Here is a 14,544-nt window from a genome sequence, read left to right on the forward strand (position 1 = left end):
GGAAGAAAAAGGAAGGGGGAAACAGGACGCCTGTATAGGATTTCAGGAATTAATCCTTAGCAAACTCTTTTTTATAGATTCCTATCCCTGTAGGAAACAGGCCTTCAGTTTTCTAAGATCAAGGCCAGCAGCCTCGCATCGCTACCTGGTGGTGCATAGAACTATTAACTGCATTTGTCTCAGAAGCACACTGGACACTGGGTAATCTTCTTGTATTTCCACTACCACGTCAGCACAAGCAATTGTTGCTACCATTGGAAGTGACGCTCCCATCTCAGCATCAAGCTAACAAGGTCTAATTCAGGTACAGGCCAAAGTTCCGTAAATTCCATTCTTTCCAAAAAAACAAAGAAAAAAAAGAGAGAGAACCCATTCGAAAAAGCCAGAGAACTGAAGAGAGGCAAGTGAAGAGGAAGGCCAAAAGGGTTCCCAGCAATTCTTCCCGCACGGTAGCAGAAAGCTCGTAACTTTTCACAGCGCCCACAAGCTCAAAAGGGCACCATGGGGCTTAGGCAGAGTTAGCAAGAGGCTGTGCTGGCGTCTGAGGCAGGTCTGCAGCTGACATCAGGTCTGTAGAAAGCATTTGGCTTGAAGGGTTTTGAGAGTCACCATTTAATCCAGTTTACGTTACAAAAAAAGGAGTGTGCACACTACAAAATAATCTTGATATGGGATATTAACCAGTTTACAGCTTCCATTCTGTGCAGGAAACCTGCTCCAGCGTGGCTGTTCAGAGCCAATGGGACACCACGGAAGCCTCTTGCACCCTAGGCATGCTGGGAGTCCAGGATAGCCTGCAGGGATCCCCCAGGAAATGGAGTTAAGATGCAGCCACCAGTTCTGGCTTTGGTTTGACTCTGTCCGGCGATGTTTCTGTAAATAGAAGGAAAAAAGGAAGGAGTTAACTTTCTCGGCTGGAGTTAGAGCTAACCAAATTCAGACCAATGGTTTATCTAGTCTTACAGCTGGTCTGTCTTGCTACCTGCTCCCTTTAGAGGAGACAATGGAGATGCTATGCAAGCAAACACTCCCAAACCCACAGCAACATCTCTCAAACATATCTTCATGTTTGAGGGAAGACTGTGATTTTGCATTTGAAATGCTCCTGAATGTCTGTATACTTGTGCCAAGAGCAGGAACACTCCCTGTCGCTGCCCTGATACAGTTCTACACCTTGTATGTTCTAAGGGCGGCCAACAAGGAAGTTGAGATAGTACTTTCCCCAAATCTCTCTGGAGAGGCTAAGCCTGGGGGCAGGAGAGTTCTGAAGCTTTACTCCTCAGCTGATGAGTACAACTGCACTGTACATGCCCACTTCAGGTCCAGCCCCAGCCTTTTTAAAAGAAGGGAGAGACAGCGGTAAGGTATGTTGAAGTTTATGTCATAACAGCAGCTGGGCCAAACTGCACCGCATACAAGTTTATTACACGAGGCAGAGGTAAGAGATTCTGCAGAGAAAGATGAAACTACTACAGTACCAACAAGTGAGGATATTCTTCCAAACTGTGAAGGATATGATATAACACTATACTGGCTAATATATCGTGTGCCTCCTCCTCAAGAGGTCTGGAGAAGGAGGCAACACAAGAACGGGCCTTTTCTGTAGTGGCTCCCCGTCTGTGGAATGCTCTCCCCAGGGAAGTTTGCCTGGTGCCTTCATTATACACCTTTAGGCCCCAGGCAAAAACATTCCTTTTTAACCAGGCCTTGGGTTGACCTGATCAACACCCCATACCCTTTTAAAATGTGGCTCTTTTGGGGGGGGGTATTATCGGGTTGTTGCTTTTATTTAAATTTTATATGCTGTGATCTTTTTACTACTTTTTCACTCAGAGACCTCCTGGTATAGGGCGGTATACAAATTCAATTAATAATAATAATAATAATAAGTAAAGGCAGCTTTTGTTATTTGTTTCTTTATAGAGGTCCAGGAATCTGTATGGCTTACACATTGATTGCTGAGTGCTCCCTATGCCCTATATAACTTCCAGTTCTCAAGCCAGTCATTTTTGTACACCTATGGCTGCTCACCTCCACTCTCCACAAGTCCACTACCTTGTATTTCAGATAGAGTTTGTTTTTGAACACCCAAACCAAACACCAGTTGTATGGCTACAACAGGGTTTTCAACCAGAGCTTGGCCTCCTTTTTTTGTCTTGTTCAAACATCATCTGTACTGTGAATCCACTCTTTCCCCACCCTCCCCATACTGGGATAGTGCAACTGATCTAACTTACAGTTGTTGTGAGAATTATAGGGATGTGGGTGGCGCTGTGGTCTAAACCACAGAGCCTAGGGCTTGCCAATCAGAAGGTTGGCGGTTCGAATCCCCACAACAGAGTGAGCTCCTGTTGTTCGGTCCCTGCTCCTGCCAGGCTAGCAGTTCAAAAGCACGAAGTGCAAGTAGATAAATAGGTACCACTCTGGCGGGAAGGTAAACGGCGTTTCCGTGTGCTGCTCTGGTTCGCCAGAAGCGACCCGGAAGCTGTACGCCGGCTCCCTCGGCCAATAAAGCGAGATGAGCGCCACGACCCCAGAGTCGTCCACGACTGGACCTAACGGTCAAGGGTTCCTTCAACTTTACCTTTAATACACATGAAGGTCTTTGGACCTTTTAAAGCACTCTACAAACATCAAGAGTTGGGCTGTAGCATGATTACATACAGTAAAGCTTTGGTGGAGTCTGACATAGTCAGTGCTCTCCAGCTGCTTTAAGAGAGCTCTGCAGGGTTGGGGGTTGGATGTCACCTGCCAAGCTTATTCTTAAATCTCCCATGTGCCACGTGGTTCATGCAGGCACAACCAAAAGCACAAGCCTGCACAACTGAGGAAAAGAAACCAAGACAGACAACGCTACCTGGAATCTTTTCCGGGAGAGGCTCTGATGGAACCTCTGGAAGATCTATCTGTTCCTGCAAGAAAAGAAGTCACATTGTGAAACAAATGTTCTGGGGATAACAAGCAACTCTAAACCAGAACTTCCAAGCGCATAGGAAGGAGTGCAGCTCCCTGTACCACCTCAGAAGCTGAGAATTTGGCTGGGCTCTAGAGCTTTGGTTCTGGGTTACTAACAAGATTCTAGCAGCACTTTTGCTTCCTTGGCGAGTTACCCTGATTAATCATGTTGGGTGGCAGCTATTGGTCTGGGAATACAACTGTGTCAATCTATTCATTCATTTATTTAATGGATTTATATCCCATTTTGAGAAAGTCCTCCACAACACGACTTATATCATGTTTACAATACGGAATCAACATTAACCGTGGAATCAATGCCAGCAACAGTACCACAATCCAAATTCCAATAAGCAGCTGCTCTCTATGAGTCACATTAAAAGCTTTGGAAAAGAGGAAGGTCTTTAAGCCCTCTTTAAAGGATACAAGATATGGGGTCTGTCTAATCTGCAAGGAATCAAATTCCATAACTGCAGGGCCACCATTGTGCCTTAGTCTGAGCACCTGCCAGCTTGATTGCTTTCACTGGCAGACACTGAAGCAGGCTATCTGACAAAGATCTCAAGATATGGGCAGGGCAGTATGAGTGTAGGTGGTCTTTTAAGTAATCCAGTTCCAGACAGCTCAGTGCTTTAAAGGTAATAACCAGAACTCTGAATTGGGTCTGCAAAAGCTTTGGCAGCCAGTGCAACTGTTACAAAACCATTTATATTCTGATTGTCTGGCACCCACCAGTAATCAGGCAACCACATTTTGTGCTTGCTGCAGTTTATAATATGCTCATCTGTGCACTCTGATAAGCAATGGAATTTTGTGGAAAGCATCAAAAGACTAATATTTTGAATGCTTTACAATCACCACCAGATCGGTGGTGGAGTTGGATATTAGGCAGCAGGGGTCACACGATTTTTGGCTTTGGCAGTCAACCCCAAAATTAGGACCACCAGGACCCTGCCACTCGACTAGCATCAGACCTTGCTACATGAGGTCAGGGACAATTATTTATCCACTTTTTCATTTCCAAGCTTTCGTAGTTTTGGGGCTGTATTTCTTACATGACATCTGAATTAGAGGAGGTTGTGCACTGGTGCTTGGATGCAGTGGTGGGGTGGATGAGGGAAAATAAGCTGAGCTTGAACTCTGGCAGCACAGAGACACTGGTTCCTGTGTGCAAGAAACTGATCAATTGCCTGCCCTGGATGGGTTTGTTGTTACATCAGGCAGATGACCCAACCATTCACATAAACCGACATTTACTGCATGAATGTAGTCTAATGGCTCAAAGTGAAAGTTCCATCCCTTCCAAGAAGGGAGCCATAGGAGGAGCGGCAGGCCAGAATCTCCACCACAGATTGCATCCACGGAAGTAGCTGGGGACACATGAATCTTCAGATACTGGCGTGGAAGAATCTTTCATTTGAAGGGGAAGAAAACAAAGGGTAAACCAAGGAAACATGTTGTAAAAGTTATTCAATACTGGCAGAATCCAGCATTCGCGATACTCAATGAACTTAAGCCCATACATTTCAATAGGTCACCTCTGAGTACGACTTGGTTGGGTATCACCCTCTTTGTTTTTAAGCTTCTTTGGGAAGATTGGGCTGACCTCTTCAAGGCTTCAGAATACATAAATGCAAGGCAGTTATAATAAGGACCCCTTATTACCTGCCAGGTATATGGGATGGATAATCCCCTCGCGTGAGATGAAAAATGTCCACTGCAAAATGTAGCCCGACAATGAATTACCAGTATTGCTGATTAAACACTCACCTGAGTGATGGCATCTAATTCTGCTAAAATGGCATCTTCATCTTCTACAGTGAAGCTGCCAGCCAGCATTTCATCTATTTGCTGCAAAGGAAAAGGGCAGAATGCATGGTGAACACCAGAATAGCACCATATTCTTAAGCATTGTAAGATGGAAACACCTATGGGTCGGTATAACATAGGAACATAGACCCAAAGCTACAAAATACTCCGCTGAAACCCAGCCACTTGGCACTCAAGCTATATTCAACTCCCTCCCTCTTTCTATGACAGTCTTCTTGACATGAACAAATGTCATCTCTGACCTGTTTAATGTGCAATGACGAAGAACAGTTTAGTCTCTAGGTTTGCAATGCAATATGTTAAAGCAAAATAGGGTCTCCACTCCTCTTCATAAGCAAGTTAGGTGGCACGATGGAAACACTTTCAAGCATCTAAGAGGGTGGAATTGCTGTCATACAAATATAAGAATGAAGCTTTAAGAATGAAGATGATACACAGGCACAATACATACCCTCTGGTATTCCACAGCTTCCTGGGTTTCATCCATGATCCTTTCCACTTCTTCTATTGACATAACCTACAGGAAAAGAAGGTTGGTCAGAAGAGATGTCCCAACCAGTTTCCCATATGAAATAGTCCCAAGGACCCTGGGCTCACACTCACCTGGTGCATCTTATTTAAACACTCATTACCAATTTTGAGGCCCTCAATCACTTTCATCTCAATTTGTGTGAATTCAATATCCTGGACCTGAAGGAAACAGAAGTCAACAGAGGGAGTCAGCGAGTGATGCATTTCATCAATATGTAGTAGGGAGAGTAGACAACCACAGCCACAGTAGACAGTATGTTCTACATTCCATGGACCACCATAGAGCCAAATGGAAGAGGAACAGACAAAACTGGCTTGCAGAACACTGCAACACTGGCCGATATTACAGCTTAAAACATGACATAGCATTCGGAACTCAGCAAAAAACAAAACAAAAACAAAAAAACCTAACCCAAAACAAAACAACACTTTAAACATCCATGTTGTAATCCAAGATGTCCAACTAATGCTAAGTACTAAGACAGCTTGAATTAGAAGTTAAGCACAATTAGACAAAATTTAGCAGCGTACAGATATGACAGCTGTAAAAGCCCTGAAAACAATGAAACTGGATGCCTCCATTACCATGCGTTCCAGGTTGCTAATTTGGTTTTCTGTCTTGTCCAGCAGTTGCTCTTGATACCGTTTTTTCTTCAGCAGAAACTTTGCTTTCCTAGGAGGAGAAAAAAAGCAATGGCTGTAGAAAACAATCCTTCAAACCAAAGCAATTTCTGCCTTGCCTATCTTGATTTTTTTAAATAATAAAAAACCCATTGATTCCAATATTCTCAGAAGCAAGGAATAAGTTAAAGATGGTCAGATAGGCTGCCTCAGATCCAGAAATCCCATTTTTAGTTATTATGACCAGCAATAACTAATATGTATATTCTCTACTTACTTGACCCTTTAAATTTTTTATTAAAGCTCGTGGCCATCACAATATTTAATTTTTCAATTATTAATTTTGCAACATGTGAAGTGCTTCCTTCTGTCTGACTGCAGGCTTAGGGCAATCCATTTCATTAGATGCCTAAGTCCTGGCATTGTGAGAAAGATTCGTTATTTCTCTGCTGGTTGTGTCACATGAATGAAGCTGCCCATTGTGTGACCGATCATCAAAAGGACTCCTCTCTCCAGCAGGATGCAATAAAGGAACATTTTAAGAATGCTCAGTAGTACCCGTTTAGAAATTTTAATAAAGCTTATACAGCTTCAAATCACTCTTCTCACTGGAGTTAGGAGCACAGGAAGTGGCCTTATACAAAGTCAAAACAGTGATCTATCAAACTCAGTACAGTCTATACCAGGAATGGGGAACCTGTGGTCCTCCAGATGTTGTTGGGGTTGTTTCCATCATTCATATACAATGCCCATAGTTTCTTGGACCAATGGATATGCTAGATCAGGCATAGGCAAACTCCAGCCCTCCAGATGTTTGGGACTACAATTCTCATCATCCTTGACCACTGGTCCTGTTAGCTAGGGATGATGGGAATTGTAGTCCCAAACATCTGGAGGGCCAGAGTTTGCCTATGCCTGTGCTAGATGATGGGAATCAGAGTCCTACAATATTTGGAGGGCCACTGGTTCCCCACCCTGGTCTACTCTGACAGGCAGCAGATTTCCTTAGAGACAGGATTATTTCCTTGCCCTATCTGGCCATGCCAGAGATTGAAATTGGGACCTTGTGCAGGCTATTCCACTGAGCTACAGCCTTTTCCTTATGTGTTATATCAATTCCTGGTACATTTAGTACCAAGGTAGCTCCTAGCCACGCCATGTTTCACTAGAGATGCCAAGGACTGAACCTGGAACCTTAAGCATGAAAATATTCATTTTAGCACTGTGTTATTATGCAGGCTGAGCCAAAGTAGTTAGAATGCTTCACCAGCAACAACAGTAAAGGTAAAGGGTAAAGGGACCCCTGACCATTAGGTCCAGTCGTGACCGACTCTGGGGTTGCGGCGCTCATCTCGCTTTACTGGCCGAGGGAGCCGGCGTACAGCTTCCGGGTCATGTGGCCAGCATGACTAAGCCACTTCTGGCGAACCAGAGCCGCGCATGGAAATGCCATTTACCTTCCCGCCGGAATGGTACCTATTTATCTACTTGCACTTTGACGTGCTTTTGAACTGCTAGGTTGGCAGGAGCAGGGACTGAGCAACGGGAGCTCACCCCGTCGCGGGATTTGAACCGCCAGCCTTCTGATCAGCAAGTCCTAGGCTCTGTGGTTTAACCCACAGTGCCACCTGTGTCCCACTGCAACAACAGTATTCAGCTTAAATATTAAACCATGGCCAGTCAGAGATTTAAGGTTTCTACATGATGCACCTCAATTTCCTCCAGGGATGCGTATGTAAAGAAAGCTTCCCATAGGCAGTTTCTTCAAGTGTGGAAGTAAATGCTTCACGTGTTGTAATAACGGGAATCATTTAGCCATTGTCAGTGGAATGCAATATGTCAATTCAAGCTTTACCCATACAAGAGAGGCCACAGGGGCAGTTGTGGTTCATCTCACTGAGAAGACCGTAACTTTCTGAACCAGCCCATAAACTGAGCACCTCCGTATGGAAAGGGTGCAAAGTGACTTGGAATGACTTACTCTTTCTTGCCATCTTTTAATAGTTGCCGAGCAAAAGCCCTCTCCCGCTCCAGCTGCAGCGATATCCTTTTCTGATATTGCTTTAGTTTGTCCCGCTGCTGTTTCAGTTGCTACAGGAGAAAATAAATTGGCCATTAGAAGGTGCACCAACAAGCCTTGCTAGGATGACCATTGGACAAGAGAAACCAAAATCTCCCTTTAAGGCAGACCTGCTTATAAGCCCAGCAGCCCGATCCCTCAAACCTACTTTGTTATTCCCGTTTTTGGCTTGCTGCAAAAACAGCAGAAGAAGCTTAAAGTTCCACCTTGCAAAGTTAAACACCAACTCACTGCCTTTGGCTCTCGGGTACGAAACATCGTACCTCATGGGAGAGGTGGGAGAGAGACAATAAAAGTTTTAGAGTGCTTTACTATGTGTTTCCTGCTTCAAGTTGGTCAAATTGCTTTTGCTCTCAGGCCGCAGCATAATAAAACTAGCAGCATCTATCTGATGATATTCCAGACTTACAAAACAGTATGTGGAATTCAGATTTGGGGCACAATGTTCAGCTAGTGGAGCATATGGATGTTGTATTCCCAGGGCAATAGCTAGTAGAGGGGGGGGGATGTTCAGCTAGATGTGAAACCTTTGACCCTCCAGATGTTGCTGGACTCCAGCTCTCATCATCCTTGATGATTGGCCATGCTAATAACTAAAAGGCCATGGGTTTCTCGCCACTGAGACGCAGACTGGGCATTTATACCTCTTGTTAGTATGCAAACTAAATGAGACTATTAAGAACTAAATGAAAAAGTTGGCAAGCAGCTGGTTTTAAGTAAGAACTGTATTAAGGCAAAGACCCTCCCTTCAGTAGTTAAGGGACAGACTCACTGCAATACTTTACTGAGTACAGTTCCAATTCCGATGGCTACATCTAGCTTTTGACACCTCTACATTATTAGGGGCACCCTAAATATTAGAATGGATACTGCAGAGTAACCCTGAGACTCTGAACTTAAATTCAGTGCTGAACGCAAATCTTCAAAAATGTGACAAGTGAGTAGCCACAAGGTTCTGTTTTTCGGCTAGTGTTGTTCAATGTCTTTATAAATGTCTTGGTCGAAGGAATTGAGGGGGTACTTATCAAATATGCCGATGACACCAAACTGGGAAGGGTAGCTAATACTGCAGAAGACGGAATCGGGGTTCAATTGACCTTAACAGATTGGAGAACTGGACCAAAAGTGAATTTTAGTAGGGACAAATGTAAGGTTCTGCACTTAGTCAGGAAGAACCATCTGCACAGAGGTTGGGTGGCCATTTGTCAGGTATGATCTAGTTGAGATTCCTGCACTGCAGGGGGTTGGACTAACTGATCCTCCCCCCCAGGCTCCCTTCCAACCTGTCAACTTTTCCCTTTTCTTGTGAGGAATCCTATTAGGAATAAGGGAATTTCCCTTTAAAAGGGGGAAACGTTGACAGCTATGCTTCCAACTCTACAGTTCTATGATTCTATGATGGGGGATCCTGAGTGGAGCCGATCACTACTGAAAGTGAGACTGGCAATGGGTGCCAAGATAGGAAGCATTTTCAAATGTGCTTGGAGAAAAAGGCAGAAAACAAATCCACAGCTGGAATACACCAGATGCAGTGGCGAAATAAAGTGGTGTGATGACAAAGCAGCCAATCCCTGGTATCTCCAGATAAGGGCTGTCTGAAATCCTGGAGAGCTGCCACAAGTCTATATACACCAGGGATGGGGAACCTGTGGCTTTCCAGATGTTGCTGGGACTCCATTAGCATGTTGGATGGTCCAAAATTATGGGAGCTGGAACCCAACATCTGGTGTGCCACAGGTTCCCCATCTCTGGTGCAGTTCAAGGAGTTGGAATGTGACAGGCTGAACACAGGCTCTTTGTGTTGAAAACACTGGTCTTTCTGACACTCAGAAAACTCTTCCACACCATAGACATGGTATTCAATTATTTACAGATACCATGGGAGCACAATCCTAAACATGCTTGTTCATAAGTCACTAACAGTTCAAAGGGACTTAAGAATGCAATCCTACTCCCTTCTCCATGTTGATGAATGGGGGCTGGTGAGCAGGATGGCACACAAAATCCTCTCCATCAGCAGGAGAAAGCACTATGGGGGTGGGTGTCTCTAATGTAGTGGAGGCCTCAGCTTTCTCCATACTCCTGGAGATTGTTTTCCCACTAGCAAAGGGTTCTGAAAACTTTTCAGTAACTGTGTTTAGGATGCAGCTTGCACAACTGCTCTTCTATTTCACAAACTATGGTCAAGGATAGGGAACACATTTGTGGCTAAGATATTGACCTAGATATTCCAGCTCTATATAAATGATAATCCAGTGGAATCTCAAGACTTCACCAGACAGAGCTCCCATCATTCCCAAAGCACTGTGACTTTATCCCCTCAGTCTGGGGGCATCTTATTTCAACCTCGAAACGTCTCATTCTACATAGTGTGCTACTATTTTATAATAGCCTTCCAAATGACCCCCCCCCCCCAAATGACGAGGCTGCATTTCTATCCTGGCTGCGAAGAAGGGAGAAGCATAGTGCTGATAATGACATGGTTGCAGGTTTGATCAGTGTATACGACAGCTGCATATTCTTGCATTGCAGGGGGGTTGGACTAGATGATCTACAGGGTCCCTTCCAACTCTGATTCTATGATACTCCTCCACAGACAGTAAGGAATTGCAGGCAAATAACCTCTTCAGTAGTGGTTTTTATAACAGACTGGTGGAAGAGAGGCAGCACAACCTGTCCCTCTCCCAGCAGCTTGGTCATGGGCAAATAGGCTTTCCTTCCTCCACAGCTTGCCTGGGAACTAGCTAGGATGGCAGAGGGAGCACTGTAGCCCCTTCTCCAACTGCCCGACCCCACGAACTCGCCTGCATGCAATTCCTGGTCACCTATGGCTGTTACTAGGCAAGCTGTTAAATTCAAGGCTGATTTTTTTCTATAGTGCTTTGCTGCTCTTAAGTACCCGCCTGGGAGTATTTCCACCTGACTGCCAAAGTAATCCGGAACACGGCAGCCACCACCACGACTTCCGTTCGTTTGCTCGGGTTTCTTTCTTTTTCTTTTTAGAGAGAGAAACAGAAAGTGTAGCCAGTCCGAAAAGAAGCCAAAGTTCCTTTAACTTTCAACAGCTGTGTTAAGAAATAGATCTTTGGCTTTCCCACCCCATTTAGGAGAAACAGCACCTGCCAAAAATCACTTTTCTTCCCCACCCAAAGAAACTGCCAATAAATGAATAACTACAGGGGAATTGGGCATGTCACATACGGTGGAAAGATGGGTCTACGTGGGATAAATGCGGGTCCGGGCTCTGTCAAGGCACAGGGGCTCCTTTGCAGCACACATTTGCTGGCTACCTTGCAGCCTTTTGCACTCAAGTCACAGCAACCTGCTCCTGCAGCCGCCGCCTTCCCTGCCTCCCAGCCCCTTCTTTGCTCTCACCAGCACGGCCTTATCTTGCTCGGTGACCCGGCTCCGCCGCTTGCGCCCGAACAGATTCCCCATCGCCCCGGCCCCGCCCGCGCGGCCCTGGCCTACATTGGCCCCACCCCGGCCCCCTCGGCTTCCGTACGGCGGCCGCGGAGGCTCCCGCTTTGCCGTAACGCGAACGCGGAAAGGAGGCGAGGAGCGAAAGTGACGGCTTTGGCTCATAGAGCTAAGAAAAAAGTAGAGGAGCCCGCCGCCGCCGCGTTTCTTTTGTAAAGAGCTTCCGGGTGGTCATACAGACTAGCTCGCGGAACGCGCCTGACACTTTTTTTTGTATAAGTCTGCATGCCCATGGCTTCCCCCGAGAGAATCCTGGGAGCTGTAGTTTAACGGTGCTGGGAATTGTAGCCTACCCAGATGCTTGAGGAAATTTTAATCTGAAAAAATGTTTAGGGTACTCTTATTTTCCTACTCCTATTGAAATACTGCCCCTCAATGAGGCCAAACTTAGATTCACAATAAACTGGCATGTGGTGCAATTTGGCCCAGCTGCTGTTGTGACTGCACCTTACCACAGACTCTCCTTCCTTTTAAAAAAGTCTGGGGCTGAACTTGAAGTGGACATGTACAATGCAGTTGTTCTCATCAGCTCTCATCAGTAAAGCTTTGGTACTCTCCTGCCGCCAGGCTTAGTGTACCCCTGTGTCCCCCCAGAAAAAAGCACTGTGTGTGTGTCACTGTTTTATGTTTTGTAAACCACACTTTGAGAGTTTTTTTATTTAAAAAAAAATCAAGTGGTGTATAAATTTTATTAAATAAAATAAACTTCTGCATACCACTGAACTCTCGCTCTGGATTTGAAGGGAGCTGACTGACAGGATAATCAAAGGGACTGACATTTACTACAACCGGAAGGGTGTTTTGTTGCTTGGGGTTTGGGGCATGAGCCCCGGCAAGGTAAAAAGGTAAAGGACCCCAGGACGGCTAAGTCCAGTCAAAGGCGACTATGAGGTGCGGCGCTCATCTCGCTTTCAGCCTGAGGAAGCCAGTGTTTGTCCACAGACAGCTTTCCAGGTCATGTAGCCAGCATGACTAAATCGCTACTGGCACATGGAGAAGGCAGAGCGCATGGAAACGCTTTTTATCTTCCCATCCCAGCAGTACCTATTTATCTATTTGCACTGGTGTGCTTTTGAACTACAGTGGTACCTCTGGTTACGTACTTAATTTGTTCCGGAGGTCCGTTCTTAACCTGAAACTGTTCTTAACATGAAACACCACTTTAGCTAATGGGGCCTTCTGCTGCTGCTGCGCCGCCGCTGCACAATTTCTGTTCTCATCCTGAAGCAAAGTTCTTAACCCGAGTAATATTTCTAATTAATCCGGTAATATTTCTGGGTTAGCAGAGTCTGTAACCTGAAGCGTATGTAACCTGAAGTGTATGTAACCTGAAGTACCATTGTACTAGGTTGGCAGAAGCTGGGACATAGCAACGGGAGCTCACCCCATTATGAGGATTCAAACCGCCGACCTTCCTGTCAGCAAGGCTTGGTGCTTGACACCTCACCTCTAACCTGAACCATTAAGGCTGAAACATGCTTATTTTGTCGTAAACCTTAGGCCACAGCCAAAAACATTCCTCTTTAGCCAGGCCAAATATAATCTATGGCCTGTGAAAGTGTGGGGGAGTGGACTGTTATTATGATGATGGTGATTAGGCTGTCTGTCATTATGTTTTTATTATGTTTATATCACTGATGTTCTGTATTTATGCGTTTTTAATGTTGTACACTGCTCTTGGATCTTCTGATAAAGGGTGGTAAATAAATTGAATTAATAATAATAATAATAATAACAACTCAGTGATACTTCTGAGCAAACATGCACAGCATCAGAGGACGCAAAGATACCACAAGTCTTGCAAGCGGCAGCTCATCTTCTCCCTCTCAGTTTGGGGGGCCAAACTGGCACAAACATTGTCAGAAACATGTTTTGTTTCTGAGTGGAGAGGCTCACACTCGGCCACAGCTACATTAAAATGCTGTGGTCTCTACATGGACCTCTATAAGCATCTATTACTTCCAACCTGGAGAAAGTGATGGAGAAGAACTCCCATTAGATACAGATTTAGATACAGATATAGAGTGAGAGAACCTGAGCCCCTGTCCTGTCAGTATCAACTACATGCACAAGCTAGCCAACTAACAACATCGGGAGGGGAAAGAGGTAGGGCTTATCTCTAAGCAGATAGGAAAAAGGACCAATAGGAGAGAGGCGAGTTTTGTCTCGAGGCTTTCGGTGAACAGCTGGTGATTCCCACGCCTCCCACACGCCCGTGTACCCGCGCCATCTTCTGTTGGCTTCTCAGAGTGGTTTGCAAAGTACGAGAGTTTGGTTTATTTTTTGGACACTCCCTCCGCGCTAAAAATAACTCTTTTTTTAAAAAAACATGCCTCCTAGTTTCTTCCTCAGTTCCCCCAACCCCAACCCTACGCCGGGTTTATTCCTGCCTTCTGTGAGTTTGTAAACAGCAGCGCCTCCGTGAGAGATCCTTTTTAGTCCTTCAGCCAAGGACTAATCGAGACGTTCATTTGTTTAGGCTTGACGTAGAGACTGGGATTCACTGTGTTATCACCAATCTCTATCGTTGTGAGTGGCCTTTGGCTTATTGTGTATACATTTTTCAGCTTCATATAGACTCATATGGCTTATACTGTATGTACTTGTAGTTCTTGCATTTTATGGGCATTTGGCTCCACCCTTTAAAAGAGGGATGTATGTGTCGGTAAGGGCAGTTGTGGTCAGGGAACACATGCTCTGCATTCAGAAGGTCACTAAGGGCAGATAATCTTCTGGAGACAGACATAAAAGAGCAAAAATTGTGGTCTGTGAAGCTTTGCAGTGGGTTACAGCGGTGCCGGATTTACGTACTGTATAAGCTAAACAAGCTATAGCTTAGGGCCCCACTCTCTTGGCCCCTACAAAATCCCCCCCCCCACTATTAATATACTTCTTCTTAATTGTATTTCAGTTCAACAATTACTTTGATAAAATACATAGGCTTTAGATACCTATTAGGTCCATAAATTACCATATAGCATATATTCAACTCAAAAAACAGCAACAATTTGTTGTTGACAAAGGATAGCTGGACATATAAAGGGCCC

General features: G+C 45.0%; 1 protein-coding gene across 1 annotated transcript; it reads right to left on the minus strand.

Annotated features, from left to right (window-relative positions):
* Window positions 1-195: 195 nt before the first annotated feature.
* CHMP6 (charged multivesicular body protein 6) lies at window positions 196-11,540 on the minus strand. The gene is made up of 8 exons (XM_083727857.1): window positions 11,393-11,540; window positions 7,919-8,028; window positions 5,902-5,989; window positions 5,389-5,475; window positions 5,237-5,302; window positions 4,726-4,806; window positions 2,858-2,912; window positions 196-873 (listed from the first exon to the last, which is right to left on the minus strand). Exons 1-8 carry the CDS (start codon window positions 11,453-11,455, stop codon window positions 821-823), a joined length of 603 nt encoding a protein of 200 aa, XP_083583983.1. The 5' UTR covers window positions 11,456-11,540; the 3' UTR covers window positions 196-820.
* Window positions 11,541-14,544: the final 3,004 nt, after the last annotated feature.

This window comes from Podarcis gaigeae, assembly GCF_964106915.1.
Source record: "Podarcis gaigeae genome assembly, chromosome: 2".
In the NCBI taxonomy this organism is placed as follows: domain Eukaryota; kingdom Metazoa; phylum Chordata; class Lepidosauria; order Squamata; family Lacertidae; genus Podarcis; species Podarcis gaigeae.

Coding starts and splice junctions, on each gene's coding strand:
- CHMP6 (XM_083727857.1), bottom strand. CDS start 11,455: ATGGGGAATCTGTTCGGGCGCAAGCGGCGGAGCCGGGTCACCGAGCAA. Junction 4,807..5,236: donor AAGCTGTGGAATACCAGAGG/GTATGTATTGTG, acceptor TTTCCTTTGCAG/CAAATAGATGAAATGCTGGC. Junction 2,913..4,725: donor AATTAGATGCCATCACTCAG/GTGAGTGTTTAA, acceptor CTTTTCTTGCAG/GAACAGATAGATCTTCCAGA.